At 41.4% G+C, this 27630-nt stretch overlaps 3 protein-coding genes across 3 annotated transcripts; 2 read left to right on the forward strand and 1 right to left on the reverse strand.

The window, feature by feature from the left end:
• Window positions 1-601: 601 nt before the first annotated feature.
• On the forward strand, window positions 602-11540 carry prpf39 (PRP39 pre-mRNA processing factor 39 homolog (yeast)). Its single transcript, XM_080453172.1, has 15 exons — window positions 602-730; window positions 2518-3123; window positions 3723-3919; window positions 5014-5139; window positions 5597-5715; window positions 6087-6254; window positions 6617-6812; window positions 7259-7366; window positions 8226-8390; window positions 8841-8967; window positions 9461-9729; window positions 9984-10168; window positions 10265-10339; window positions 10599-10716; window positions 10981-11540. Exons 1-15 carry the CDS (start codon window positions 718-720, stop codon window positions 11071-11073), a joined length of 2565 nt encoding a protein of 854 aa, XP_080309298.1. The 5' UTR covers window positions 602-717; the 3' UTR covers window positions 11074-11540.
• A 1590-nt stretch (window positions 11541-13130) lies between these two features.
• On the forward strand, window positions 13131-16565 carry faua (FAU ubiquitin like and ribosomal protein S30 fusion a). Its single transcript, XM_080453220.1, has 5 exons — window positions 13131-13203; window positions 14699-14780; window positions 15434-15578; window positions 16174-16229; window positions 16325-16565. Exons 2-5 carry the CDS (start codon window positions 14706-14708, stop codon window positions 16448-16450), a joined length of 402 nt encoding a protein of 133 aa, XP_080309346.1. The 5' UTR covers window positions 13131-13203; window positions 14699-14705; the 3' UTR covers window positions 16451-16565.
• A 1202-nt stretch (window positions 16566-17767) lies between these two features.
• On the reverse strand, window positions 17768-27082 carry LOC308102950 (kinetochore protein NDC80 homolog; the record flags this gene model as incomplete). The annotated part of the gene is made up of 15 exons (XM_080452802.1): window positions 17768-17890; window positions 18376-18478; window positions 19336-19466; window positions 20266-20355; window positions 20695-20847; window positions 21091-21296; window positions 21744-21888; window positions 22405-22505; window positions 22669-22762; window positions 22925-23011; window positions 24485-24587; window positions 24965-25137; window positions 25414-25528; window positions 25678-25767; window positions 27027-27082. 15 exons carry the CDS (start codon window positions 27080-27082, stop codon window positions 17768-17770), a joined length of 1770 nt encoding a protein of 589 aa, XP_080308928.1.
• Window positions 27083-27630: the final 548 nt, after the last annotated feature.

Genomic DNA, 27630 nt, shown 5'->3' on the forward strand with positions numbered 1-27630 from the left:
TATATTTTTAAAACGTTGTTTTACAGCTTAAAATACATTTATCGTCATTCTGAGATTGGTAGTCGTTGGGCTGTCGTATAATGGTGATTTATTTTCTTCTTATACGATTCAAGGCTCCTCTCCGAGTTGCAGCGTTGCCATATTGTTTGAGAGAAATAAGCAACCAGGTCTAGGAAAACAATCCCAAAAGAAGCAACTAGGCCACACGAGCCCTTTAAACTTTTGAAAATAGCCAATCTACAAGCTCACAGTGCGTCGCGATGTGAGCTTGTAGATCAGCTATTTTCAAAATTTCTCGCAATAAAATGTGGAATATTTTGAATATTTTTTTAAACATTCAAACAACACAAATCCTCCCCTGGCACAAAAAAATGTCATGAAAATATTTGAGAACCACTAGTTTAAATATATATATATGTTTTGGAAGCAAGACCTAAATAAGCAAGTACCCAAAACACCGCAACTACCAATGTTTACAAGCAACTTTACAGAAAAAGAAGCCCAAATTCGCTTGTAATAAGCCGACATGGCAACGCTGCCGAGGTACTTTTGAATATGCCTGCTAGATAAAATAAAGGCAAAAAAACACCTTCCTCCACACCACGAAGCTTCCTCCTTCAAGTTGTAGAGAGCATGAAGAGTTGCGGTCGGGTTGTTGCTGGTTATATAAAGTAACTGAAATAGAGAATACGCATTATTCGTTCGAGCGAAATTTTTATGGAAGACACAGGTACGTTTCTGAAACAAGTGCATTTATTCCACAATTGGCTTTTCTTTTATTAATGGCGTGAAATGGTTTCACTGTTTGTTTGTCACCAGGCGCAACGGTTAGCTAATGCTAGCACGCTAGCAGCTAATGCTAGCATGCTAGCAGCGTTGCCATGTCTGCTTTTTACAAGCGACTTAATACTTCTTTTTCTGTTAAGTTGCTTGTAAATATTGGTGGTTACGGATTTTTGGGGCTTGTATTTAAAGTGTAGTTGCTCATTTAGGCTTGCTTCCATTAAAAAAAATGTAAATCATTGGTTCTCAAATATTTTCATAAATGTTTTCTGTTTGCCAGGGCCCAGTGCGCATTTGTGGTGTTAGAATGTTTGAAGAAGTATGCCACATTTTTTTGGCAAGAGTTTTTGAAAATAGCAGCTCTACAAGCTCACAACGCGTCGCAAGCTTGCAGATGGGCTATTATTAAATGGCCGATGCGATGCATATAGATTTGATGTGCTCATGTGGCCTAAATTGCTGCTTTTGGGCTTTCCCCCCCTAGACCTGGTTGCTTAGTTCTCTCACAAAACCTGGCAACACTGCACGCTAGCTTAACGTGGAGGACCCAACGGGGTGCTGACTATTTACTGGAACGAGGACGTTCGCTTCTTCTTAAACCCCCTGTTGGGTTTTAAGATGCTGTACAAAAATACCTTTGGTTTATAGAACGTTACCAAATGAAAGGAGGTACAAAACAAATAGCTGTGCGAACGACGCTAGCTCATGTTATGTTAATCGAATCAAACGTAGGTCCTCCTCACGTTGGAGAGCCAACAGGGAAGTTCAGATATACCTGTTCTGCGCCTTGTCTACGTGTCTTTCAGGTATATTTATATAAGCCTGTCGCTTGCCAACAAGAATAGATCTAACAGGATCTACAAGCCTGCTGTTTAGATCTGTTCTTGTCGGCAAGTGACACCGTCGTACTGCGCATGATCAATTGTTTTAATGTTGAACACCATTCCGATTATATATTTTATTCAGCCTGTCGCTTCAGGACAAGAACAGATGTACAAGCCAAGCGTGTAAATACTCTTTTTTTTTAAATTCTGTAGATCTGTTATTGCCCTCAAGCTACAGTACACCGCCGTACTGCGGATAATACAAATATTTTAATGTCGGACACCATTCCAAACTGGATGAAGGGTAAATAATGTGTTAAAACTAACCTACAAGATGCAGCATTGTTTTTAGTTCTATCCTCACACATTTGGGGCCAGCCCAGGGCCGCCGGCCTGTATATAAATAACAGCTCGCTCAGATCTTATTTATAGCTATAGCACCTAGCACCCAGCCTCACAGCCACGGTAAAGGAAGTGCGAAGTGACTTGTTGCGACAGCTGCGACTTGCCTAGAAAGACCTCTTTGTGTTTAACCAATTTAATTTCAAAATGCCGTTTTCGATACGTTTTATCTATTAGAATATGACTACTTGGCCAATGGTAACTTGGATCACCCATGTGTATTTCTGTTGTATAATTATAAGAAATAAAATGTGCTGCCCAAATAAATGGTTAATACTTCCATCTTAGTTTTGACTAAAATATTATCCTGTGATTTAAACTACCATTGTTTACCATTACCGTTGTTGTTTCCCCGTTCCTACCAGGTTTTAGCTTCAGAGGAATTTAAGCCCACCCGGTTTTGACTTAAAAGTTATACATTTAAAAATATTTTCCATACGTGTATATGTTGTCTCAAACATGTAAGGACTGACTTTACTCTTCTCATCATTTCTGGCCTTTTTGACAGACCTGCACCTCTCAGACGAACCCATGACGGGAATGTTGGACACGGATTCCCCAGACAGCGGGGACTCCCCTGGCATGGAGGGTGCTGCTGGGGACGGCTTTCTTCCCGACCTCCCTGTTCTCACACAGGCAGCCGAGTGGTCCCTGGACCAGGTTCCTCCTGAGACTCTGACCACCATTCTGCCAGAGTCGGACTCCGACTCCGACTCCGATGTGTCCCAGGATTCGGATGCTATGGTTGAACAGCCGGCAGACCAGCAACCAGATTTGCGATCAGTTGAGAAGGCTGTGGAGGAATTCCAGCTTGCTAGTGCCCAACTTTTCCAAGATGAGCAGCCTCCACTGCCGCCAGCTCCTCTTCCGCCACAGCCCGCAGAAGAACCCGAGCCACCTTCACCCGAGCCACCTTCACCCGAGCCACCTTCGGTGCCGGTGGATCTCACAACAGAAGAAGCTTTGGAGTCTCCACAACAGAGTGAGGAGCAGCAGAGCGAGGAGGAGATGATCCCAGTGCCAGAGGAGATGACCCCAGTCCCAGAGGAAAGACCCCCAATGCCCGAGGAGAGACCCCCAGTGCCTGAAGCTGCAGGAGAGGACTCTATCCAAGGTAGCTAAACTGGTGTTGTTAGAGGATGACGTTGCTCGATTTTTGTTCCATTTTGTGAGGATGTGACTTCCCATGTGTTCTGTGGGTGAACTCGATGTCCTTGCAAAAGCCCTACGTAAAACATGCGATACATGTCCTCACAATAGAATAGAATGATAGAATACAGTTGGAAAAAAATAAGTAAAGTTGGCCTTTAAATGTTGCAGTGTATCCCACTATTGGTTTTGTGAACAATATGTGTCAATTTGACATGAAACTACACTCACAACTAGAATCACTATGCCTGAAACAAAGTGGGGATAAATATGACCTCTGTAACACATTAACCTGCTGCTTAACTAGCAAGTAGCAAACACTTTAATAGCAAAATGGGCCCAGCAGCTGACTGGATGGTGCATTGACCACGTAATGGCAAAGTCCCTTGTTGGATTCTGGCAGGAGACCTGTGTTGCATATCGTTCCCCCTCTATCCATTTCCCTACACGCTCTTAAAGCAACAACAAAAATGCCTAAATGTCATAGAAAATACACGATACTGTCTGAAAATAATACAGCACTAATTGCAATACAATAATAACAAAACTTAACATTCCTCCCAGATGGGAGCCAGGCCTCAGAGAGTGCAGAAGATGGCATGGAGCTGGAAGATTCATCAAAGGACCTGCTTCCTCAAGAACCCCCTGCTCCTGCAGAGCCAGAGGTCCCTGCTGAGTTTGAAAAGCTCTCCAAGGCCTGTGAGGAGAGCCCAGAAGACTTCAATGGTTGGGTCTACCTGCTTCAGTATGTAGAGCAAGAGGTGAGAATGACTGTCTGTTGTTAACTTTGAGACTTAACTGTCAAGGAAATCTGTATCAATCAGGATGTTGAGTGAGTCAAAAAAAAAAGTCGGAGACGCTTTGTATTTCTTTTTTCCCGGAACTTTTTTTTTATCGTCAGTTGTGTTGCAGTAGTTAGTTATACAATATTTTAAAGCAGCAAAGTAATTGCAACATAAACTGACATATAACAAAGCTAGACAAAAAAGAGAGACAACTCAAAATAGTAAATAATACACTTTGTATTTCTAAGATAGAAGTTTATTACGTGAGCCCATGGGAAAAGCACATTAAGCACACAAGCCAGTATTCAAGCAGTTGTCTGGAGAAAGCAGGGATGAGAACATAGTTATACACATATATAAAACAGGAGCTTGTGTCATGGGACCAGGCCGTGCTCAAAACAATAAACAGGCTTGCATGCCATGGAGTCTTGACTCGTAAAATATTCAGATTGTAAGAACATATCATAAGGTCAAGGGTGAATAACATGATAAGACAATCTGGCCATACCAAACAGTGAGTATAAGTTATTTCATAATCCTCCACGATTCAACTTTCAAGTCATTTTCACGTGTTGCTAGGCTTGAGACTGAGGAAAAATGCAGGGTCTCTTGAATAAAACGGGTCCAATAATCAAACGATATAATCGCTCAAACTCAGCCCGTAGCACTTGCCCTAGCCTTGACGACCTTGCAGGATTATGCAAAGGCTAAAATGTAACTTAGATAGCATGTTATGTAGACAGATGACAGGTCATTGTTGGCCTGGCATCCTATAGTGTGTGTATAGTTTCAATGTAGGCTGATGATAGGTTCTTGGTTTACGTATGTATTAGTTATTGTTAGATTATTGGTTTACTATGTATTGCTTTATTATTAGATTACAATTTTTATGCATTTGATGTATTGTGTATTATGATTTATTATCTTGTGTCCTTGCTTACTGTAAGTCGCTCTGGATTAAGAGCGTCTGCTAAATGCCTAAACTGTCAAACAATATAATCACACGAAAGGATCCTAAGCTAAATGTTATTGTATTACTGCTTTCTGATTTATTTATTTTTTCTCCCTAGAATAACCTTATTGCTGTGAGGAAGGCATTTGATATATTCTTCCTCCGCTATCCCTACTGCTACGGCTACTGGAAGAAGTACTCTGACATTGAGAAGAAGCATGACAACATACAGGTCGCAGAAGAGGTAAATATGAGATCATCAAACATTTTTCCGTCATACAAGTTTTGATTATGCTATAAATATGTGTCCTAGGTGCACACTGCAGTTCTGGGAAGTCCTCATATAGACAGTAATGGAGCTGTTATTCAGTGAAGGCAATTATAATGTACAATTTAGGAACTTGTATCCAGAGCAACTTTGTAAATGCAAGATCTCATTTCGACATTTATGTTTGAAAACACACAGGCTACCTTAGTATAAACTGTATTAATAAAAACACTTTGCACTTTTAAAATGGTTGACCGCAGCTTATTGCTTTTGTCTATTTAGCTGAATAATAAGTGGTTTATGAATTGGGAGTGCTAAGAAAAGGAAGTATGTGTATATGCTACAAAAATATTTAGGAGTACAAACTGACAATGTGAAGTTGCAGACTGTTTTTAGACTTTGATGGTCCTGTTTGTTGTCGCTCTACCACCAGGTTTACAGACGGGGTTTGCAGGCCATCCCTCTCAGTGTAGATCTGTGGCTGCACTACCTGAGCTTCATCAAAGAGAACTCGGACCCCACTGACTCGGAGACTGAGGGACGCATACGAGCGTGAGTTAAATATATGATCATTGTATCATCGGGTGCTCGTCTCCTGCCTTTCTCTCTCCCTGCCTCCTCTCTGCACAGATGCATTCTTTTGGTTCATACTCTTTATAGTAACTTTTTGCTTGTTATAGATTTAGGCTCATTGTCCCTTATCCTCGGGGGCTCGCAACTCTTTTTGCATTTTCTGAAAGTTCAGGAATTCAACTTTATTTTCCACATCAATGCAGAAGAAGCAAGGGAGAAAACAGTTGACATTTTATGCAGCCATTTTATTACCAGCCCTTTGGTTAACATGAGAGACAACAAAGCCTACAACTCAAGGGATGGGAGTGGTCTGCGTCATGCTTAACCCTCTTAACTTTTGCCCTTTTCAGTGCCTATGAACACGCAGTTCTGGCAGCGGGCACAGACTTCCGCTCAGACCGACTGTGGGAGGCCTACGCCAACTGGGAGACGGAGCTGGGGAACCTGGCCAACGTCACCACCATCTATGACCGCATCCTGGGCATCCCGACTCAGCTGTATTCACAGCACTTTCAGAAGTGAGCAGCAAGTTATATGCATCAGCAGATCTTTAGGAACATGCATACAGTAGCAGCAACAATTAATGTACATTTAACAACTATACTCTTAACAAGTGACGCACAGCATTGGTTTCATGATGATTTTCATGATGATTCGGTCTTGTACGTCCCAACTACTTTCAAAATGGGACATTTTATACTTTTAAGGGAAAAGTCAGGTGACATGACATCAAAATGCTGCCGTTAGAATTTAGGCATCAGTTAGCTAATGTTGATTTATGGATCAAATCAATTTAGATTTTTCTCCACCTGCCAAGATATTTATTGCATTGAGTCCTGTGTTATGATGCCTTGGACATTAATGTTACTGTTCTTTTCAGGTTAAAAGACCATGTGCAAGACAACAACCCCAAACACTTCCTGTCTGAGGAGGAGTTTGTTCAGCTGAGGGTGGAGCTGTCCAAGGCCAACACAGCAGCAGTAGGCGAGGACGGAGAAGGAGAAGAAGCCACCCAAGAAGCCACCCCTGAGGAGGAGCTGCCACCTGGTACGGAGGACCTCCCGGACCCAGCAAAGGTAGAGCTCCAGCTCTGAAAAAAAGAAATGCATTCAAACATACCGGTAGCAGGGCATAACCAGGTGATTGCCTGTTCTTCCATGGAGAGAGGGGGGAATCAATTGAGGTTTGAAGAGGTGTTTTTCCGTCAGCAGCTAAGCCAATGAATGCCTGGGGGATTACGGTTGGCATCCGGTCAGGGAATCGGCTAAAACTGGTTTGGGATCGACCGTGGCCCAGTGACCCCAGCATCTTCTCCCAGAGCTGGCCACAGCAGGCTGATATGCAGGGTGCATACATACCTGCCCCTCCGCAGGCTTCTTGTATCTGGCAAGCTCATGGTGATGTAAATTCTTGGCAGCAGGATTTGCAGATTGTACATCCAAGTGGAGAATGAGATACGACTTTATTAAGGCGGTACACTGGGGGTGTTGACCATGGCTTTGTTTCTTGTGTTCCAATGTAGAGGGTGACAGAGATTGAGAATATGCGCCACAAGGTGACTGAGTCTCGACAGGAGGTGTTCAACCACAACGAGCATGAAGTCAGCAAGCGCTGGACCTTTGAGGAACAGGTATGTACTGGCATGATTTATCCCCGTCTAGTATGTATGTAATTGAAACTGAAGTTCCCAGAAAGGGATGTGCTGCTGCCTCTGGCAACTGAATTTCTATTAAAAAAAGGTCTATTATTCTCAGGGTTCCTACTCTCCTGGAAAACCAGGAAACATAATGCAATTACAAAATCAAAATGTTCAGACATGGACAATTAGTTAAATAATAGATATGTTTTTTAAGAAAGTGAAAGACTTGTAGTAGGAGCACTGCTAGACCCTTGTTGGTCCCCGGATGGGTCATCCACAAGACTGTATTTGGCTATCCCCATTTGGTTGTTTCAGCTGATGGAGCCAGTCCCCAAGTGTGAAGTTTTTCATATTATTTGATTTAGATTCAGACGGTGTAACGAACCAGTAATGACCACTTGGCGTCACACCTTTCTTCTAATAAATGCAGAAATTAATTATTTTAGGCAGTATTTACAGTTTCAGCTGCTCTCGCCTGCCTTGAATCCATCATGTAGCCTTATTGGCACAGTTGTACAGTTGGCACCAGTTAGTTTCCTTTTGGGGCCCATGTTAACCAACTGGACCATTCACACCACCCACGTAGCGCTGTGGAGCTCCATAGATAGATTTTTTTTATTTGAGTGATGCGCCCTGAATCTGACAATATGTCACATTTAAAATACTGTACATCAGAACTGGATAAACAAACATGTTATTAACGTTTAAATGTGTCAGTTATTATGTTTTACTAGGAAGTCCAACAGGAATGGCAGATAAGATGACCCTTATATTGACCAAACAAAGAAAGGAAAAAGCACCATCCGTAGGCTGAACCTAAACAAGATCTTAAATGTCTTTTCCCTCTCAGATTAAGAGACCCTACTTCCATGTCAAAGCCCTGGAGAAAACCCAACTGAGGAACTGGAAGGAATACCTGGAATTTGAGATGGAAAACGGGAGTCCAGAGCGTGTGGTTGTTCTCTTTGAACGCTGCCTCATCGCTTGCGCACTCTATGAAGAGTTCTGGATCAAGGTAATTGACCTTTAACCGTTCTGACACTTCCCACCGATTTCCCCTGCACTTCCCTCATCAACGATGATATCACATGGACACAGTAAATCGTCCTGCACTCTCTCTTTGCGTGTAACGTTGATATTTGACTGTATCTGTTGTATTAGGGGATGGCCAGCTTGCCACACAAGATTTGACCGCAGCATTTGCCAACTACTACGTTGCATCTTCTCCGTCTCCCACTACCTTACAGAAACTTATCTAATTGGTTCCATGAAGGTGCTGATGGGTTTACACAGAAAATTTCTAAAAACGAATCTTGTCAATGAAGAAATTCACAGCTTTCCGTCGCCCGGAACCTTGAGTTTTAAATGCTTGTTGCCTCCTTCTCTCTTCGCCTTTCTCCTCTGTTCTTCTCTCTGCCTCCTCTCGCTCTCCCTCCGACTCCCTTTTCTCTTTTTCGCTCTCAAGTATGCAAAATATCTAGAGGGCTACAGCATTGAGGGCGTGAGACATGTCTACAAGAAGGCGTGCACCATCCATCTGGCCAAGAAGCCGACCATCCACCTGCTGTGGGCAGCCTTTGAGGAGCAGCAAGGTGGGTAACACAAACACACCCTCATTCAAGACCAACATATACACAGAAAAATCCAAATAACACTGAAAGAGCCTGAAGTGGGACACTCATCTGCTCATATAAATTAACAGTTGGGAAAGGGTGGTGCAAGAAGAAAGGCCATGGGATCACGAAAATCAGTCGAGTTCATCCTCTGCAAAAACCGGTGCACAGCTAATTGCATGGCAATCCAGCCAGTAGTTTGAGATATCTTGTTTGGGACAAAGGTGTTGGACCGACCGATTTCAATCCTTAGAACACTGGTTCTCAATGTGGGTTCTGGGGCGCCCCATGGGTCCTTTTGCGGGTTCCAGGGGGTCCCCAGCTTGATTGATAGTTAGAAACCAAATGGGTTCTTAACATGTCTGTAAGTGTTATTATAGGGGGTCCGTGGCTCATCCCAAACTGGGGGTCCTTGAAATCAAAACATTTGAGAACCACTGCCTTAGAATCTGTGCGTGTTCTTCTCCCTCAGGGAATGTGGAGGAGGCCCGGGGCATCCTGAAGAACCTGGAGGAGGCTGTCCCGTCCCTGGCCATGGTTCGGCTGCGGAGGGTCAGCTTGGAGCGTCGTCATGGCAACCTGGAGGAGGCGGAGACCCTGCTGAGTGAGGCCATGGCGTCCGGGAAGAACGCCAACGAGACGTCGTTCTACGCCGTGAAGCTGGCTAGACTGCTCATGAAGGTGCAGAGAAGTCTGAGCAAAGCCAGGAAGGTGTTGCTGGACGCTATCGAGAAAGACCAGGTGAGACAGAAATGTAGGGGATAATATGTTTACCGTTTTTAACGGTGTGGCACAGGGACCACAGGGGGTCCTTAAAGGAAAGTTTGGATCTCCTGTCCATTCACAATTCAAAGTTAAAGGGGTTCTGATTTTCGACATCAATGTTTGTGTAGTGTTGCATAGTATGTTAAAAATGGGTTTGGTAGCAAAATGGCTACCGTGTGCATTATTTATTTATTTGTTCATTGTTCACATCATGATGTTTCTCTTTACAGACAAGTCCAAAGCTGTATCTGCACCTGCTGGAGCTGGAATACAGTGGAGACGTGCAGCAGAACGAGGCGGACATCTTGGCCTGTTTCGACCGCGCCCTCAACAGCCCGCTACCTCTGGAGTCCCGCCTCCTCTTCTCCCAGCGTAAAGTGGACTTCCTGGAGGACTTTGGCAGTGATATCAACATGTGAGTTCCCTCATCACCTAAATGGTGATGTTGGTCATAGTCCCAAAAAAGGAAAGATCCTAAGTGTTTACTTGTGTCCTTTACTATCTCACACAGACTAGCGAAAGCATATGAGGATCACCAGAAACTTCAGAAAGAAACTGAGTCGACCAAGAGGAAAGCCGAGAATGGGTGAGCTGGTAGTGCAAAACTTGTACATGGAAAAGAAAACGCAGGAGGGGGCCAAGTGTTTTAACTGAAATTTAAAAAAATCTGTTTTCTCCTTGTCTTTGTGAACAAATATAGCTATTTTATTGTGATAAACAAATGATCCCCCTGCATTCGTCATTGCATTCGTCATTGCCCTTACATGATGAACCTGTTCTGCACTGGCTGATGATCTGTATGTACTGTATCACATTGGACTGATTTGAGACTTCTCTCTGCTCAGCTCCAGTGAGCCTGAGGCCAAGAAACAGCGTGTGGACGACAGTCTCGACACCACTGCAACCACAGGACAAGCTGCGCCTGAGGCCAACAGCTCTGCATACAACTACAACTGGTACCAGGTCAGTCATGTCTCTACACTTGAGATAGTACTCTTTTATTAGACTGATATGAGTTTGTGAACAATGAGTCACTGCATAGATGAATGATAATCTGTTGATGGATGTGTAGGAAAGAAACAGGACTGACTGCTTATTAAGCACTTAGAACCTTGTGTCCCTATTTTGGGCCTGTCATTTTAGGTGAAAATGTTCAAAAGATTAAAAAAAAAGACCCACGGTTTAGGAAACACTGCTCTAACTCTTCCCCTCCTGCTTCCTTTACAGCAACAATACAACAATTGGGGACAGAACTCCTGGGGTCAATACAACCAGCAGTATGCCGGCTATAACCAGTACTACCCACCACCCCCTACATGATGGACTGATTCCTTGCATAAAGGAGCTTCATCCCCGCTGTCCTGCCTAGACTGACCCAGATCCTCTGATTTGACTGATGTCATATTTTAGTTTTAACCCACATTGATGGCTACTTGTCATCACCATCATCTCTGTCACCATCGACTGGCTGCTTTTTGTGTTCTTTAAAGCATGTGTCTGTTGAAGGCAGCGTTTATTTTCCCAACTGTGAAAACGAGCCTCAGAAATACGTTTTAAATTTTTTGAGCGACATGACTTGGTTTGGTCTCTTTTCTCTCTCTTTGAGGAAATGAAACGTTTGATTTATGACTTTGTAAAGGAGGTGTTCGTGGATGTACTTCTGAGCCCCTGTTTTTCTGCTTTCAGATTTTTAATAATTCAAGGTTGTTTTGTTTCCAGGAAACACAACTGAAGAGTGTCTCTTTTTTATTTTGACTTAATTTCATAATAAAGAGATTGATATCCTATGCATGTCTCCTACTTTAATTGTTCCACAATCTCCTAATTTCTGTTGTAACCTGTTCCCTATTATGAAGAAACTTTTTAATGTACGATTACTCTACATACAACATCAATTGCTACAGTACAAAGGGCAGTTAATGTAGGGCAAATGAAAAGCAGCATGAAACCTTAACTGGAAATTGTAATCATTGAAATCAAATTGAGAATCGTGTATACAGAAAGGCCACTGAGACAGCTGCACAGTAGAATAGGGTACACTTGTTCTTTTCTTTTGCTTCATTTTGGGGGGAAATTGAGCTATAAAATAAAGGAAGAGTGGTTAGTGAGGGGAACAAGGAAGGAAGTAGGTAAGCGGGGGGTAGTAATGATCAACTAACAAATATGACACAAACTTGAATGGAACTCCTTGTTAAAACGTCAGAATCAACTTTATATTGTCACAAGTAAAAGAAGGTGAAATAGCATTTTGTTTGTGTGCAAGCTTAAGTTTCCAGTTACAGGAAGAGTTAAAAAGTAAGAGAATAGACTAGAGAGGAAAGGAACACATAATGGAACAAGTCAAATAACAGGATCGATATACAAATATATACAGTATAAGGTGCATGATTAAAATGGAATGGATAGGTGGCACTACGGAAGGCAGAAGTCATTAGATAGAGAGCATGATGGAGGCAGTGGAAAGAGCTGGACTAACAGGAGCAAAGGGCATGATGGAGTGTGGTGGAAGTGGGCAAGACAAGAAATATCTGATCAGATTTGGTCACCACTTAAAACGGCTGAACTGATGGGGAAAATCTGACAAACTGGACACTGTAGGTGTACAGACTAGTGCTGGTTCTCAAAGTGGGGTCCAGGCAGGGGGGACCCCCTGGGTTCCTCGAGGGGTTTCCAAATGGACGCTTACAGATTGGTAACAGGAGTGTACCGAATTAAACCAATTTGGTTCACTCACAGCCTCTCAGGGTTATGGAATGGAGTGGTGTAAAGTAACTAAGTACATTTACTCAAGTACTGTACTTATGTACAATTTTGAAGTTTTTTTTTACTTGGAGTATTTTAAATTTTCAGTACTTTTACTTCTACTCCACTACAGCTCAGAGGCAAATATTGTACTTTTACTCCACTACAACTATTTGAAAACTTAAGTTACTAATTACTTTGCAGATAAATTATTATATTATAAAACATACATTAACCACTTCAGCCCTATTTATACATAGGCTATTTGAAAGTGGCAAATCCACAAGCTCACAAAGTGTCGCGACGCGCTGTGAGCTTGTAGATCTGCTATTTTCAAACATTTTTTTACTTTTACTTTTGATACTTTAAGTGTATTTTGATGCCAGCACTTTCGTACTTTTACTCAAGTAACATTTTGAACACAGGCCTTTTACTTGTAACAGAGTGTTTTTTATATTGTTGTATTGCTACTTTTACCTAGAGTACTTCTTTCCACCACTGATGGAGTCATGGAGAATGTCTTACTCTCTTTAGAATCCCTGGTGTAGTTAGTAATAAACTCCAGAGGGTGGCGGTAATGCAACAGCATAAGGATGCAAGATTTCGTTAAAGGCCCGACGAACAAGAAGTGGAAACCTGCACATGCGCAGTGGCGACGCCCAAACATTCCTTTTCGAGCCCAGTGCTGAACGACTAGCTTCGACCGCGGTGAGGCCCGAGCACATTTAATGAAAAATACCACTTTTATACAACCTTTTGACCGTGCAATGTCCCGATAATACGGATAAGATACCCGTGTTTACTATTACCGGGCCATTCTTCGCCTCGGCCCCGTGATATCGCAGTTTTATTAGTGTGATGTTTGAACGGTGTGTTTCCCCATGTGGCTGTTTACCGATTAGCGTTGCTAGCTAGCGGTGTTGCCAGGTCTGCTGATTAGTAAGCGACTTTGGGCTTATTTTTCTGTAAAGATGCTTGTAAACATTGGTGGTTGCGGTTTTTGGGGCTTGTTTGGGACTTTGTTTGTTAAGCCTTGCTTCCAAATGTTGCAATTATTTAAAACGGTGGTTCTCATATATGTTGTCGTCGTGGACCACCCAAATTAACCTATTTGTGGTGTTAGAATGTTTCATAACGTTTTCAAATAGTCTACATTTAAGATGTTGTGAGCTTGTAGGTCTGCTGTTTTCAAATAGCCGATGTACAGTATATACAGGATTAAGGTGCTCATGTGTCACTACTTATGGGCTTGTTTTCATGACCTGGTTGCTTATTTCTCTCTCAAAATCTGGCGACACTGCTAGCTAGCCGCTAGCTAAGACAGCTGGAGAGTGGAGACACGTTGAGTAAGAGTTGCGTTTTCTGTTCAATTTAGAGCCTCTAAAGCCACTCTAACGGTCGTGGGAAGGTGTATTTAGGTCCATTGAACGTTAATGTCCCAATCACTATCAATGTAATGATAAGAGGGGCTTGTATTGGTAACCTTTGACGACGTGACGTCGTTACTAAATACATTTATTTTCCGCAGAGGTAGCCGGTGGTCTTTGATAACGTTCATGGTTAACGAAGTACTGCACAAACTCAAGTACTGCACTTAAATAGAGCTTTGCGATACTTGTTGAGTATTTCCAATTCACGCTACTTTGTGCTTATCTCAGTCAGAGGGAAATATTGTACTCTTTACTCTACTTAGAGTAAAATATTGAACGCTTTAGTCTACCTTTTGTATATTGTACTCTTTACTCTATTTAGTTAAGAGTACAATATTTTTCTTCTGACAGAGTAATTGTAGTAGTTGACTTTACAATTACTTGACAGCTTTAGGTACTAGTTACTTTGCTGATCTAAATTAATGGCAGACATCCATCCATTCACAGCTTTTGGTACTAGTTACTTCGCTGATTAAATGTATGCCAGACATCCATTGACTGATGTATTCAGTAGCAAATTCACCAAAATCAGTTGAAGTGTGATGAACTTTTAACACTGTCATTAACGAATGGCTAATTAGTTACAATTAATGATTTATGGGTTCTGCATAATAACTACTGTAACGTTTACTAAAGTATTAATTTTTCACGACATTTTGTCTGTACTTTTACTAAAGTAACATTTTGAATACAAGTCTTTACATTGCTACAATTATTTAAGTAAAACCTCTGGGTTCATGACATGGTTGAAACTATTTGTTGTTTGGTTTCAGCTTCAAGATGCAGCTTTTCCTGCGTGCCCAGAACACTCACACCCTTGAGGTGACAGGAGAGGAGACAGTCAGAGACATTAAGGTGATTTGATCTTTCACAGGGACAGTGTGTGCACGTTAATCTCTGTAAATGTACCAGTGTAAAACAGTGGTTTTCAACCTTTGTCCCCAAGTTGGATGACACGTGTACAAACATTTAAAAGTTAATTTAAGGTATACCAAGAGAATAGTGGTTAACCCAGAATGGCAAGGGAAACTCTTTCGAGTAGTAACCAACAAGACATAAGCATTAATGGCATATGAACCATTTTAGCACCTAAGATATACCGGTAAGTATAGTTAGGTGTGTGTATATATATATGAAATTATGCAGATTGAATCAAACTTTCTATGAACATGCTAAGGTTACTTATAATGTGTCCAGCATAACACCAAGTCACTTGAAGTTAGGAGACCCTTGGACTTTCTCACCCGGTGCATAAAACAAATGTCGAACAGCATGAGCAAATAAACACTTTCTTTTTTATGTAAACGCGACATGGGATATTATCCATGAGTTAGAATAGCGTTTTCAGGCAAGGTAAGATGTCCAGGGAGTCTGTAGTGTTTATGACAGTAATTGACATGAGGCTAGAACTTTATTTTTTAAAACATTTATTTTGTAATTGGGTACAAAGCCATTGCTCAAGCACTGATGAAGGAGAGTAATACATTATTGCATGCATTGTTTTTCAGACCCATGTCCAGGCTCTTGAGGGTCTCCAGGTGGATGAGCAGGTGCTGTTGCTGGCTGGCTCCCCACTGGAGGATGACAGCCTTCTGGCATCCTGTGGCATCTCTGAGCACTGCACCCTGGAGGTAGCCGCCAGGCTGCTGGGAGGTCAGTATACTCATCTAAACGATGCCACTCAGACCTAAACTGTTTATTAAACACAAACTGATTATGTCAAGAGTGCAAGAACATTTTAGTGTAGGCAGTTTACCACTATGTGTTTAGAGAATTGTCTGTTGTATTTGTTTAGAGAATTGTCTGTTGTCGTACATATTAGATTCGACTTTATTGACCCTAAGACTAAATCCAGGTGTTAGAATAAGGTAATATACAAAGAAATTAAAGGTCTATTTAAAAAAATCAAAATATATGGTCACTCACTGTACTGGACATGTTAAGTAAGTTAGAGGTTAGAAATATTTAGAAATTCAAATGTACACATTTGAAACTATAGCAAACACTTTGTTCACTTATTGCTGTTCAAAATTTAGCATTTCAGGCTATTGTAAGTGATTTTGTAACTGGCTGCAGTATCCATTCACTCCACATTTAAAAGGAATCTACAATCTCGCAACCGCACTTTGAGAACCAGTGGTCTAGTGAACAGATACTGTGATTATTGCCTTGAAATGCCTTTCTTGTGAAGTTTGTTGCGATCAAACTTGGCTCTTTGTCTTGAACCTTTTCCTCTTTCTGTCATCAGGTAAGGTCCATGGTTCTCTGGCCCGTGCCGGCAAAGTGAGGGGACAGACGCCCAAGGTAAAAGGACAATTCTTAACACTGTGACGTTAGCCTGTCTTAACCGGTCTCATATTTAAGTGGAGAAATAACCTAAATGTTTGTTCCACCTTCAGGTTGACAAGCAGGAGAAGAAGAAAAAGAAGACTGGCCGCGCCAAGCGTCGCATCCAGTACAACAGGCGCTTTGTGAATGTGGTGCCCACATTCGGCAAGAAGAAGGGCCCCAACGCCAACTCTTAAGAGCTCTAATGGCTGAGAGGAGAGGCTTTACCATCACATCCAGTCAGTTTTTACTGGATTAAATGTTATCCTCCTGTACATGTACAGAATAAAGATTTGGAGTTTGGACAAAAAAGTTGGTTTGGTGTGTCAATTTGACATTGGTTTTGTTGTATTGGTGGCGTAACTTTAAGTTAATTTAACAGAAGCCATTTAAACATAACAGAATTACACATGGCATTTAAATTACATCTTTATTTGAAAAGTATCAATGCAATGTTACAAAAATATTGTATACCTTAGTTGCTTGTTTGAGATGACATGTTGAATGAGACTTAACTGTCCTGTCTGGAAACTGATTAGCAGATGTTTTATCTAGAGCGACTTCCAAAGTGCAAGGTCCTAGTGTACTGTGCCATGAACATCAGGATAGCAAGATTGTATGCAGTGTTTGACAAGTACTATTAAAGTTTCCACTGCTGTCTTTTTCCAATCATGTGTGTTTTAGGAACCAGGGCATTATAGCAGAGGCAATGTATCTGCTATACAAGACTGAATTTTAACGATGCAACTTATTGTTAATTAGAAACTGGTTTTAAAATGTGCCCAGTTCTAGGGTTACCCGAGACCACTGTTTCTTAATGTCTGGTCTGGGTCCAAAATTTCCAAATGGATCCTTAAAGGTTCAGTGACTGAATTTACAAATTTAACAGTTTTTTAAATCTTTGGGATCCTGATCTACCTCTGGTGTCTGACTGGCATTGTTTTAAAATAAAACCTTTGGTATGGCTGACTTTAAAGGATTGATTAGTGTACAAATGGCCACTTACAGGTCCATTTGGACCTCCTGGTGGTCCCCAGACTGATGTTGAGAACCAATGCCGTTACTCCCAGGCCACTCATGCATTCAACCAGAATAAGATCTGGATAAGTAATATAAAACTAAACAACGCGAGCTGTGTTTATACTTACATTAATGCAATTAGCATAACACTCCAGAGGGAAACGATGTATAAATAATAGAAACTGCCTTTTGAACTCAAACTATGAATAAGTAGACCGTGGGACAATTCTACAGTAGCCCACGTGTCAAATGGATAGCATTGCAAATTAGGCAATATTACAAAAAGTTACTCTGGGTGGAACTCTTCAACTACAGACAAAAATGTTGGATTGAGCAAAGGACTCTAGTATTCTTAACTTACTAGAGGTAACAGTAAAGCTACAATCCATACAGTGTGGGAGACAACGTCCAAGACAACATTCCTGCTTTTCCAGGGGATATATTTCACTTATGGAGGTTCAGGCAGTACCAGTGTGAACCAGTTGGTGTCCTACCTAGATTGAGTTAGCTTTTTCATTGAAGGAGTCAACCATGTCCTTGATCTGCTGGAACATTTCGTGGTTCTCTTTCATCGACAGGACATCTCGAAGTCTTTTCTTTTGGTCCATCATGGATTTCTGTTGATTGGATGGGGTGGGGGTTGGGGGTACAAGAACTTAGCTTAGACAAAGATAGGTTAAGTTATACACCCTGTTTAAATGCTCACCTTATTTTGCAGTGGCCAAATTCAAATTTCTACATTTTGGGCATGCATTTTGGGCATGCTATTGTCAAAAATATTTTCAAAAATAGAAAATATAGACGATCTAAAGGTGATCTGTAGATTGACTATTCTCGCATGACAGGTTGTATGACAAAGTATAAAATAAGGCTTCAGTAATATTTTTTGTCTAAGTTACAAGTCTAGGAATGGAAAAGAAAGGGTGGTTTCATATACTGAATAACCGGCCACAGTCTCTGGGGGTCTCCGTGTGAACAGATCTGCACCATCTAGTCTACTGGTTTAGATAGATTCAACAGATCTACTGTATAACATCTACTGTAGTCTAAAGGTTCAGATGAGTTTCAAGTCATTAAGTTGGCTATAGTTCACATTTTGTACCTCCAACATGGCCAAGTGGTCGGCAGCATGGGTGAAGATGGTGGCCAGGTTGTTAGACACTGTTCGTCTCTCCTCATCGGTCTCAAGCAGCACCAGATGGTGCCTAGGGTACAGATAGGAATACAAGTCAATGTCTTTATTCTAAACACACCCAACGCCATTGATTGATTGATTGATTGACTGATGAACTTTATTTAGTAAGACATGAGAACAACAGTACATGGAAGTACAAATTCACAATACAGGGTCTACTAAACTGGAAGACTCATAAAGCACTAAGCTTGTTTAAAATGAGATCCCCATGCACACAAATCATGATGACATACAGTATAAGAGACAGACAGATATACACACTACTATACAGAACGTCATACAATCAGCTTACAGGTTACTGGTATGAAGAGTGAAAACCATGTACAAGATGTACATAGTACATAGATTTTAGACAGACATGGGTGAGTGATTATTGTGCATAACTGTATCAGTACATCCTCAACCACAAATGTGCCATTGAAATACGGGCTGCTATGCAGCCCTCACATCTAGAGTACCTACATCGCACCAGTCCTGTCCCATATATGCACATGACCATATATGGGCATAACGGTCTGTGGCACTGGACTACCAGATCTCCAGGGCGTATCGGGTTTTTTATGGCTATGTCTGAGTCAGAGTGATGTGGCGGTGGTCCGTCCGCACTCCCATTAGCCAATTTTAATTAGGATAATACGAGACTGCAATATTCAATACTGCGATGACGTGATGAGCAACAGGTGGCACAAAATCCTTCATCATTGATCATCTCCTCCCCTCCACCACAAACTCTCCTTCCGTTAACCACTTCAACCTTGCATTTTGGGCATGTTTTCAAAAATAAATCTAGTTTCACCATTTTTAAATAGGGCTGACGTTGTTAAATGCATTAGGTTGCTCAGTAAAGACAGTGAGGGAAACACTAACCGTTGCTGTGTGGTCAGCAGTTTCTGGACAGCATCATCACGGCCATTATGAAACTTGTTCTCAAGGAGTTTCAGGTGGTTTTCAACAGACTCCTTCTCTGCTGTCCATTTCTGCTCCTCAAGTACCATCTCCTACACACAACACATTGTTGGAGGTAGATATAAATGATTTCTAAAGTGTGACCCATTAACAATTTTCAGTCAGATTACAAATTTTAAACATTAAAAACTAATTAATTGGTTGAGAAGAACCAATGTCACCCTCAGAGGAGCCACTTGGACAGAAAACAGGTCCAACTTATACTTATACTTGGCTAAAGTTGACCTCATAATTCCAGTTTGATTCTGGCTGGAGACCTGTTTAACCTGCCCTTCCTGTCATTTTACACCAGCTAAATCAAGCTGTCCATAAAATAATCAATAATACAGGTGTCCTATTTGTTTGTTTCAGGACAGATAATTCAGAGGCTGCTCTATACGTATACACACTTTACCTGCATGTCATGTTCCAATTGTCCACGTCTGCTCTCTCAGCAGCTTCAACTCCTTCGTCTTGTGAATGATTTGGCCTTTCATCTGAGACAAACACATTTAACATGATTAATACCTGGCTGCCACATTACAACCACATTTAATACAATTACAGTCACATTTAACATGATTACCTGGCACGTCCAGCGAAAATAGCTGATCTACAAACACAACACATTGTGCGAGACATTGCGATCATGTGAGCTTTTTTTGCTGACACCATCATATGACAAAATATAAAATAGCAAGGCTTAGGTGGTTCAAAAATGCATACAGAGTCATGCATAACATTTATAGACTATACACACTGTGCATAGATCAAATCGTATTATTTCAACAGTACAAAAAACAGGAGTGAGGAAGAGATTAACAAACACATAATAACTTGGCCCCATATTACCTCCTCATCAATCTCCTGTAGACTGAGCTTCTGGTTGGCCATTCGCTCACTCTCCTTCTCCATGTCAGTGATCATCTTCTTCAGTGGCAACTAAACATAAAGCATACACCAGTATGCACCAAAAAGTACCAATTCTTTAACACAAGAAATGCCAGCATGAGATAGGAATACAATACGATTCTCTAACGCATACACTCATCAGCCTAAACCCTGGGACAGAAAGGTATTCTTGGGCTGAGTTGGTTAAATTGTAATGACTTAAATGAATGCTGAAAGCAGTGAAGACTGATACCAGACAAGCCACAAGCCTGCAATGAGTTAAGATAGTTCAGGGACAAGATAACGGTCTGCCCAGTCCACTGACCTATAAATGTCCCATCAATCAGTCCCCACAATGAAAGTATGAATTCATATCCATAGATTACATACCTGTATCTGTGCTTTATACTGGACCATAGCACCAGGTTGATACATGGATGTGGTCTGTATGTCAAAATCATGTCCACAGGCATTCTCTGCTGATGCCGGGATCAACTTTATCTTACGGGCCATTTTATGGTACTCTGCCACTTTCCATTCAACCTGTGATGGGGAAGTAATTGTCATTTTCAACAACATTAACATTGTTGTGCAGCACCACTGTTTAATTGTTTCAGGAGAAAGGTGCATCATGATAGTGAATCCTGTGCCATACATCCAAACCACATGGTTACAAATGGAAATTGAACCCATGCGACCGCTTACACAGTAACGCCCTTGAGTTTTGTACCATCTAGTTAAATGAAGACTGAGGTTATATACTGTGTGTACTCAGAGTATACGCACCCTTTCCTTGATCTTGGCCAGACCCATCTCTTCATGCCATGCGCGTTGCTCTGCCTCCTCTTGGGCCTTGCTGAGAATGGAGATTTTCTGCTGGAGCTCCATCTTTTCCCTGTTGAGCCTCTCGATGTCAGCCGGAGTGTACTTCTGATTAGCCAGCAGGTGCTGCAGCCTGGCCCGCTCCTGTGTTAGAGAGTCAAGATGGTGGCCTATGGAGGTAGTGTCGAAAGAAGGGATGAGACACGCAAAAACACACCATCTTACCGTTTCAGTAGGGGGAGACTAATTTAAGTATGAATACAGTGCTTTTGCCTGCAGAAACGGGTATACATTCAGTTACCACCCTAGCGTCAGTATATTCTTGGCATTATCATAGTAGTGAACATGGCAGAAATGGCTGATCTACAATCCCCCAACGCAATGCATTTCCAGCTTTTAGATCTGCTATTTTGGCGAAGAGATTTGGTCGAGAGGGAAAAAAGGAGGGGGCCGAAATACAGGCCCCTGTGGGACCCTGATCAACAAAATATATGGGTTTAAGTGGTTAATACATAAAAGGCTGAATACAGTTAAACGTGATTGAAAATAAAGGTTTCTGTGTGGAATGTCAAGCAACAGGCTATTGGTACAAATAGAAGATCTTAATGGCCATTTACCAGCAACCTTCAGCTCTTCAGCCAGTCTGGAGTCCTCGCTCTCCAGACTAGTTTTGAAGGTCACAAGCTCACTATGGTAGCCGTCCAGTGTCTGGAGTTCCGTCTGGAGTTTATCCTTCTCGATTTTCTTGTTCATGAGAGGATCCTGGTGGTGAGAGTTGTGATTAATCTCTTTTATTGCACAGAAAAATGTGGTGCCAAGTTTCCTCTACAAAAGGAAAATGGTAAACAAATGTTCCAATAGAGATCTACACAAAAAGTTAGGAGTCACAGCTTGCACTTGCGAAAAGCATGTGCTGAGCATCAGTCTGAAATCATGGGTACTTTCAAGAAACACCCATGACGATGGCCGTTCCTTTTGACATAACCTTCATCTTACAAAAGGCATTGATTGTGTCTTTATTATGACGTTACTTTTCTGTGCCGTCTCTGGCACCTATATTCAATCAATCAATAAAGGTATCCAGTGACAAACACACATGTGGTTAAAGCAAAAAAAAAGAAAAGAGTCTATGCTCAAGCCTAAAGATCAACCTTCCTGAAAACATTCAATTTCTATGAATGTGCCCTGAGGTCTATTAGGTCAAACTTGGCTTAGTATTGATAAACAATGTCTACTGGTGGCCGACTGTAAAACGTGTGTGAATTCAAAATTACCAACCAAATGTTTCTGACTCTCCAGCTGCTCGACCTGTTCACTCAGCGATGCGAATTTTTGCTCCATAGATGCCAGCTGGGCCTCATCCACACTGTATGCCTTTTCTATGGGACACATGGAGACAAAACTGCCATCAATGTCTGTTCTTAGAACAAGGACTGACCTCTGTACAACAAGCTGGTTCACTCTAATAACTGTTCAAATAAATGCATGTTTCTTCTTAACATCCCGTTCTTAACATCTTCGTAATATCCCCTGAATACTTACTCAATTCAGACAGGAATACATGATCCTCTTCTTCAAATGTGTCTGCTCCCTGCATGAACTTTGTGTATGTGTCAGCCATGAATTCTAGACACATCTATGAAAGACATGCAGAGAATAAAAATGAAGAGTGTGATTACACAACAATCTTGTTATCACACCTGGTCATTTGGAAATAAAAAACATCCATCCAACTGATATTTAGAGTTATAAAAATAAATGCATTTGATGACTTTTATTGTATTACACTAATGGTTACCTTGTTACGCTCAACAGAGTCTTCAGTTGTGGTTTCTTCAGAAAAACCTTTGAAGAGCAGGTCCTCACACTCAAGACTACGGTAGATCTGACAAACACAGAACATTTTAAATGTTATATTCATGCCAGTACATAGACTATTATTCTTAGTTGTGAACCAGTGTTGTGCCGAGAATAACAAATCAACAGCAGCTCATCTGCAATGCATTGTGAGCTTGTAGATCCATTTTTGGCATGCGAAACCTAGGGCTGCAACTAACGATTATTTTCATTATCAATTAATTATCTAAACTAAACTCGGATTATGGCACTATTTTACATTAGCTTCTTTTAGACATGATGCATTTATTCAAAAATTACCCCAACTCTAAATAAAAGCCACCCATGGTACGCCTTAAAGAGACTTTGCACGTTAAGGTGTTTGTACTCGGAACATTGACTTTTATTTATGGAGAAAGGGGAGGCGCCAACTTGCGCTGACAAAGAGCTGTCAAAGAATGACAATACAATTGAACTTGAGTCTGGTGGGGCTGTGGGAAAATGCATGGTCAACATGACACATGATGCGTTGATGGACAAAATAAGCAGTTTACAGAGGGAGCGAAAAGCTCATTTGAAGAAACTGTCTAACCCCAAAGACATTTTTGCATTTATGAATGATGAGCAATATTTAAATGAGGCCAAATGTGCATTTTGTGACTATATGGGTGTGTACAATGAAGCCAAAATGCTCCTCAAATATGGTCCAAAGCTAAAATGTTGAGTTTTGATGGTTTGATTAAAGGTATCATGACATTCATTTTCACTTTTTTTATTTTCAATGTTTTATTTGGGGTTTTATGACCTCAATTACACCCAAAAAACCTGAACTTAGAACATTCAGTGGATTTTCTGTGGTCTGGGGTTTTCTGAATAATCAGGCTGAAAAGTAATCTGAGCTTGGCCCTTCGACAGTGAGGTCACTGTCGAATAATCCCGCCCACTCTCCTCCTCGCCCCTCCCCTCCCCTATCCTTTCCTTTGGGGGGGGCGGAGCAGAGGCGATGATTGACAGGCAAAATCCCTCACCAGCGACACCCGCAGGCAAAGATTTCTTTTTTCATTGCAGTTGAAAAGGCTTTAGAAATGTGGGAGAAAAACACCTGCCATTGATCACTGGAATGGAATTTTCACTTAAAACTTTTTGTACACTTTTGAAGGACCAGGACAAAGACTTTGAATGTGGTGTAAAAGTGAATGTCATTAAACCTTTAATGAAATGGACAGGTGGTTCTATGCTCAATGTCACCCTGATGTTAACTTTTACAATGAGGTGGTTGACATTCAGGTTTCCATTGCTGCTCATGACTGTGACAAAGAAAATGCGCTGCCATTGTTATGTGCCATATTTTGCTTTGCAGTCGCTATTGTGCAACCAGCGGCAGATTGTGAGAGGGAGAGACGGCTCGCTCCTCCTTAGCTTAGCTACAACACTGGAACCAATTTAATAATAGATTTGATTACGATTAATCATTGCACCCCTAGCGACACAAGCGCACAATGAAGTATAAACCAAGTCTTACTTTGACCGTGTCAATGAGCCAGATGAGAGCGCCCAGCACCTGAGGCCATGTGTGTGGAGCTCCAACAGAATACATGGAGCTCTTAGATGGAGGAAATGCATACCTTAAACCACAAAGAGAAACAGATGGTCAGAGCAGAGTGTCTTAAATCTACACTCAACAACTTTCATGGCAATCCACCCATTACATTTTGAGTTACAGTATCTTGTATGCAATTGGAAATCTTGGCCAAAGGATGTCACTTGGCAAAATCAGTAGGGTTCTTCTTTATGATCACTACCAATTAAGCGTTACCTCACCTGTATCAGTTAAAAAAACCTATGATCTTGCTCTTTAACAAGACAAATAGAGGTATACAGGCAAATCATTTACCCTTGTTTAGAGTTTAAAATTAAAGAGGCTTTTACCTCACCAACAATTGTCAGAAGAATGTTTTACTTTTTATACATGCGTAGAAGTATCACGGTATTGTTAAATTACCCGAGGTCTCTCAGCAAACGAGGTACCTCCTCCTCCACTTTGGATTTAGGCATCTCAAAAGTTGGGTCCACCAGCTGGTAAATGAACTCAAACATTTTGAGGAACTCCTTGGTGGAGGGAGACTGGAGGGTTTTGGTGGACACCCCTCCTGGGTACCCGTTTTCTGTGAGGAACTAGACATAAAAGAGAAAATGAAGTTACATTATTAGATAATACAAAACATACATTAACCACTTAAGAGGCCTGTTTTATACTTTGACAAGTTCTGAAAACTTTTACTGCTAGTATTTTGATGCCAATACTTTTGTACTTTTACTTAAGTGAAATGTTCAATATACAGGCCTTATAAACACGTATAGGTTACAACAGGTCTAAATGGGGTAATTGTGATAGTATTTTTGTGTTGCAGATTTGCTACTTTTACTTAAGTAAAAAAGGGTTCATAGTACCTCACACAACTTCCTGACGGACTGCTGTACATGGGCTTTGTCATGCAGAGGTCTGGGGTCCTTTTTCCCAGACGCTCCAAGACTGCCAAACAGGCTGTTCCGTCCTCCAAAGCTGCTGTTGCGATCCAATCCACTAGCCCTGTAGTGATTAAGTTCACCATATTAACTTTTTAACATTGGGTGCACGTCCTAAATGAATCATTAGCCCACTGTTTTGAATGCATAATGACATCTTCTAAATCCTGTTTTGTGGGAGTTACATACCGAGCACCAAAGAAGGAGGTCTTCCTCTCAGAGGTCCCAGACTGGGGTTTGCTCATGTTGAGCTTGCCATAGGAGGGTTGTACACCTTTACTGTAAATGAACAATGGTAACAATTAAACATGTATCACACACAATCCGAAATTTTGACTAGTATACAGTTGATGCAATGTCAGTTTTAAAATGGCACTTAAATTAAAGCAGTTAATATGCAGTGGCATCCTAGTGTACTTTCAGGCTGGTGTCACCCTGCTGAATGCCTGACAACATCATGAATATTGCCATTAAATGTTTGTATCTGATGTTATGAGCAGCAACTTCATGGTTGCGCCCATGAAAAGACTGACAAATCTTGCTGTCGTTTGGTGGATTGGATGATTGAAGTCTATCAGTAACAAGGAAGAAACAAATGTACAATGTATTCATTTCACAAACAGTCAGGAGCCTCAGTGGCATGTGGAAGAACCATACACAGCCACAACAGCCTGGCACCTGCTCCTCATGCTGGTAACAAGCATGGTCTCACACTGCTGTTTCGCGAGTCAGCCAACATGTTGTGGTTGGTCACTTTAGTACCAAAAGCAAGACCAAGCTGATTGATTTAGGTCAGGACTGGTTGGCAGGCCATTCCATTCTCTGTCCTCCCAAATCCTGGACTATGTTCTTCCTTGGCACTGATAGACGTCAATCATCCAACCAACCAAATAACACCACACAAGAGTGTATAGCAACACTAGAATAAGCCGTTTGGGGCAGAGAAGATTTGACAAATGTTTCATGGGCAAAAAAAAACATACACCGTGCTGCTCATCCCATAAATGCATGGTCCTTAGAAATGGGGCACTATAGAGCACCGAAGTCTCATCATGTCAAATAAGAACTGTGTTCCAAAATTAAACAAATGATCCCGGCGAATTGACTCAGCATCAACCGCCGAATTAGTTAACTTTTCGCCAGAAACAGACTGTATCAAATATGAGTGACTGACTATCATAAACGATACAGAGCCACCTCCCTGACAATATCGCAGAGACAGTTTGTTTATTTTTGGACCACAATTCTTATATGAGACGATTCTAAGATGGCCCGATGTTATTCTCCACAGAGAAATTACTTCCGCAAACCCAGGGGATGAACGAGTGACGTCAGGACTTCGGTACTCTATTTAAAAAGGGAAATAAACAGGCTTTCCAACGGTATAAAAGTTATTGCCAAGAAGCATTGTTACAACAGGGATAATAATCTACCAAACACGAATTTCCAAACTTATGTTTACAAATAACTTTTAGCTGTGATTCATTTACAGGCCCAGTTGGCTTTAAAAGTCTAGAATGAAAACTCAATAAACCTACCTCTGGGGAGTGGCATACATGCTCCTTCTAGTTGTATCAGCCACCCGCAAAGGCATCTCTGGCTGTCTGCTGCCAGATGCATGTCTCTTCTTTACACTGGAAGTGATAATGGCATCATTAGACATTTATTGATCGCTGTGGGGAAATTCAGGTGTCAAAGCAGCACCAGCAATAAACACGAAACACAGGATAGGTACAGGTACAGAGAGTACAACTGAAAAATAAACATAGGCATCAAGTATAATGTACAATCTATCACCAGTAACATGAACAGATGACTTCTGTTAATGGATACCATCCAGTGGATATGTATGTACTGTAGTGTCTGTCAGCCGGCTTACAACAGCGGACATGTACAGTCTTATCAAAGGCTCTGTTACACTAAATCATCTGATGGACCCTTCATAATCATTGGTATTACACCTGTGTTTACCATACTATTTCATGTCCGTATAGTATAGCTGCCATGAATAAGGACTACTTAATGCATTAACATCTCTGGGATACACGGTGGCCAACATTGATGCTTTGACATGTCACTATAAGTCTGGACATGGACAGTTTGATGTACTTTAGTGCAAGGACATCATTTAGTTACAGTAAT

Source organism: Gymnoscopelus braueri, assembly GCF_963280865.1.
Source record: "Gymnoscopelus braueri genome assembly, chromosome: 16".
Taxonomy (NCBI): domain Eukaryota; kingdom Metazoa; phylum Chordata; class Actinopteri; order Myctophiformes; family Myctophidae; genus Gymnoscopelus; species Gymnoscopelus braueri.

Coding starts and splice junctions, on each gene's coding strand:
- prpf39 (XM_080453172.1), top strand. Junction 3,124..3,722: donor AGGAGAGGACTCTATCCAAG/GTAGCTAAACTG, acceptor CATTCCTCCCAG/ATGGGAGCCAGGCCTCAGAG. Junction 6,813..7,258: donor ACCTCCCGGACCCAGCAAAG/GTAGAGCTCCAG, acceptor GTTCCAATGTAG/AGGGTGACAGAGATTGAGAA.
- faua (XM_080453220.1), top strand. CDS start 14,706: ATGCAGCTTTTCCTGCGTGCCCAGAACACTCACACCCTTGAGGTGACA. Junction 14,781..15,433: donor AGACAGTCAGAGACATTAAG/GTGATTTGATCT, acceptor ATTGTTTTTCAG/ACCCATGTCCAGGCTCTTGA. Junction 15,579..16,173: donor AGCCGCCAGGCTGCTGGGAG/GTCAGTATACTC, acceptor TTCTGTCATCAG/GTAAGGTCCATGGTTCTCTG.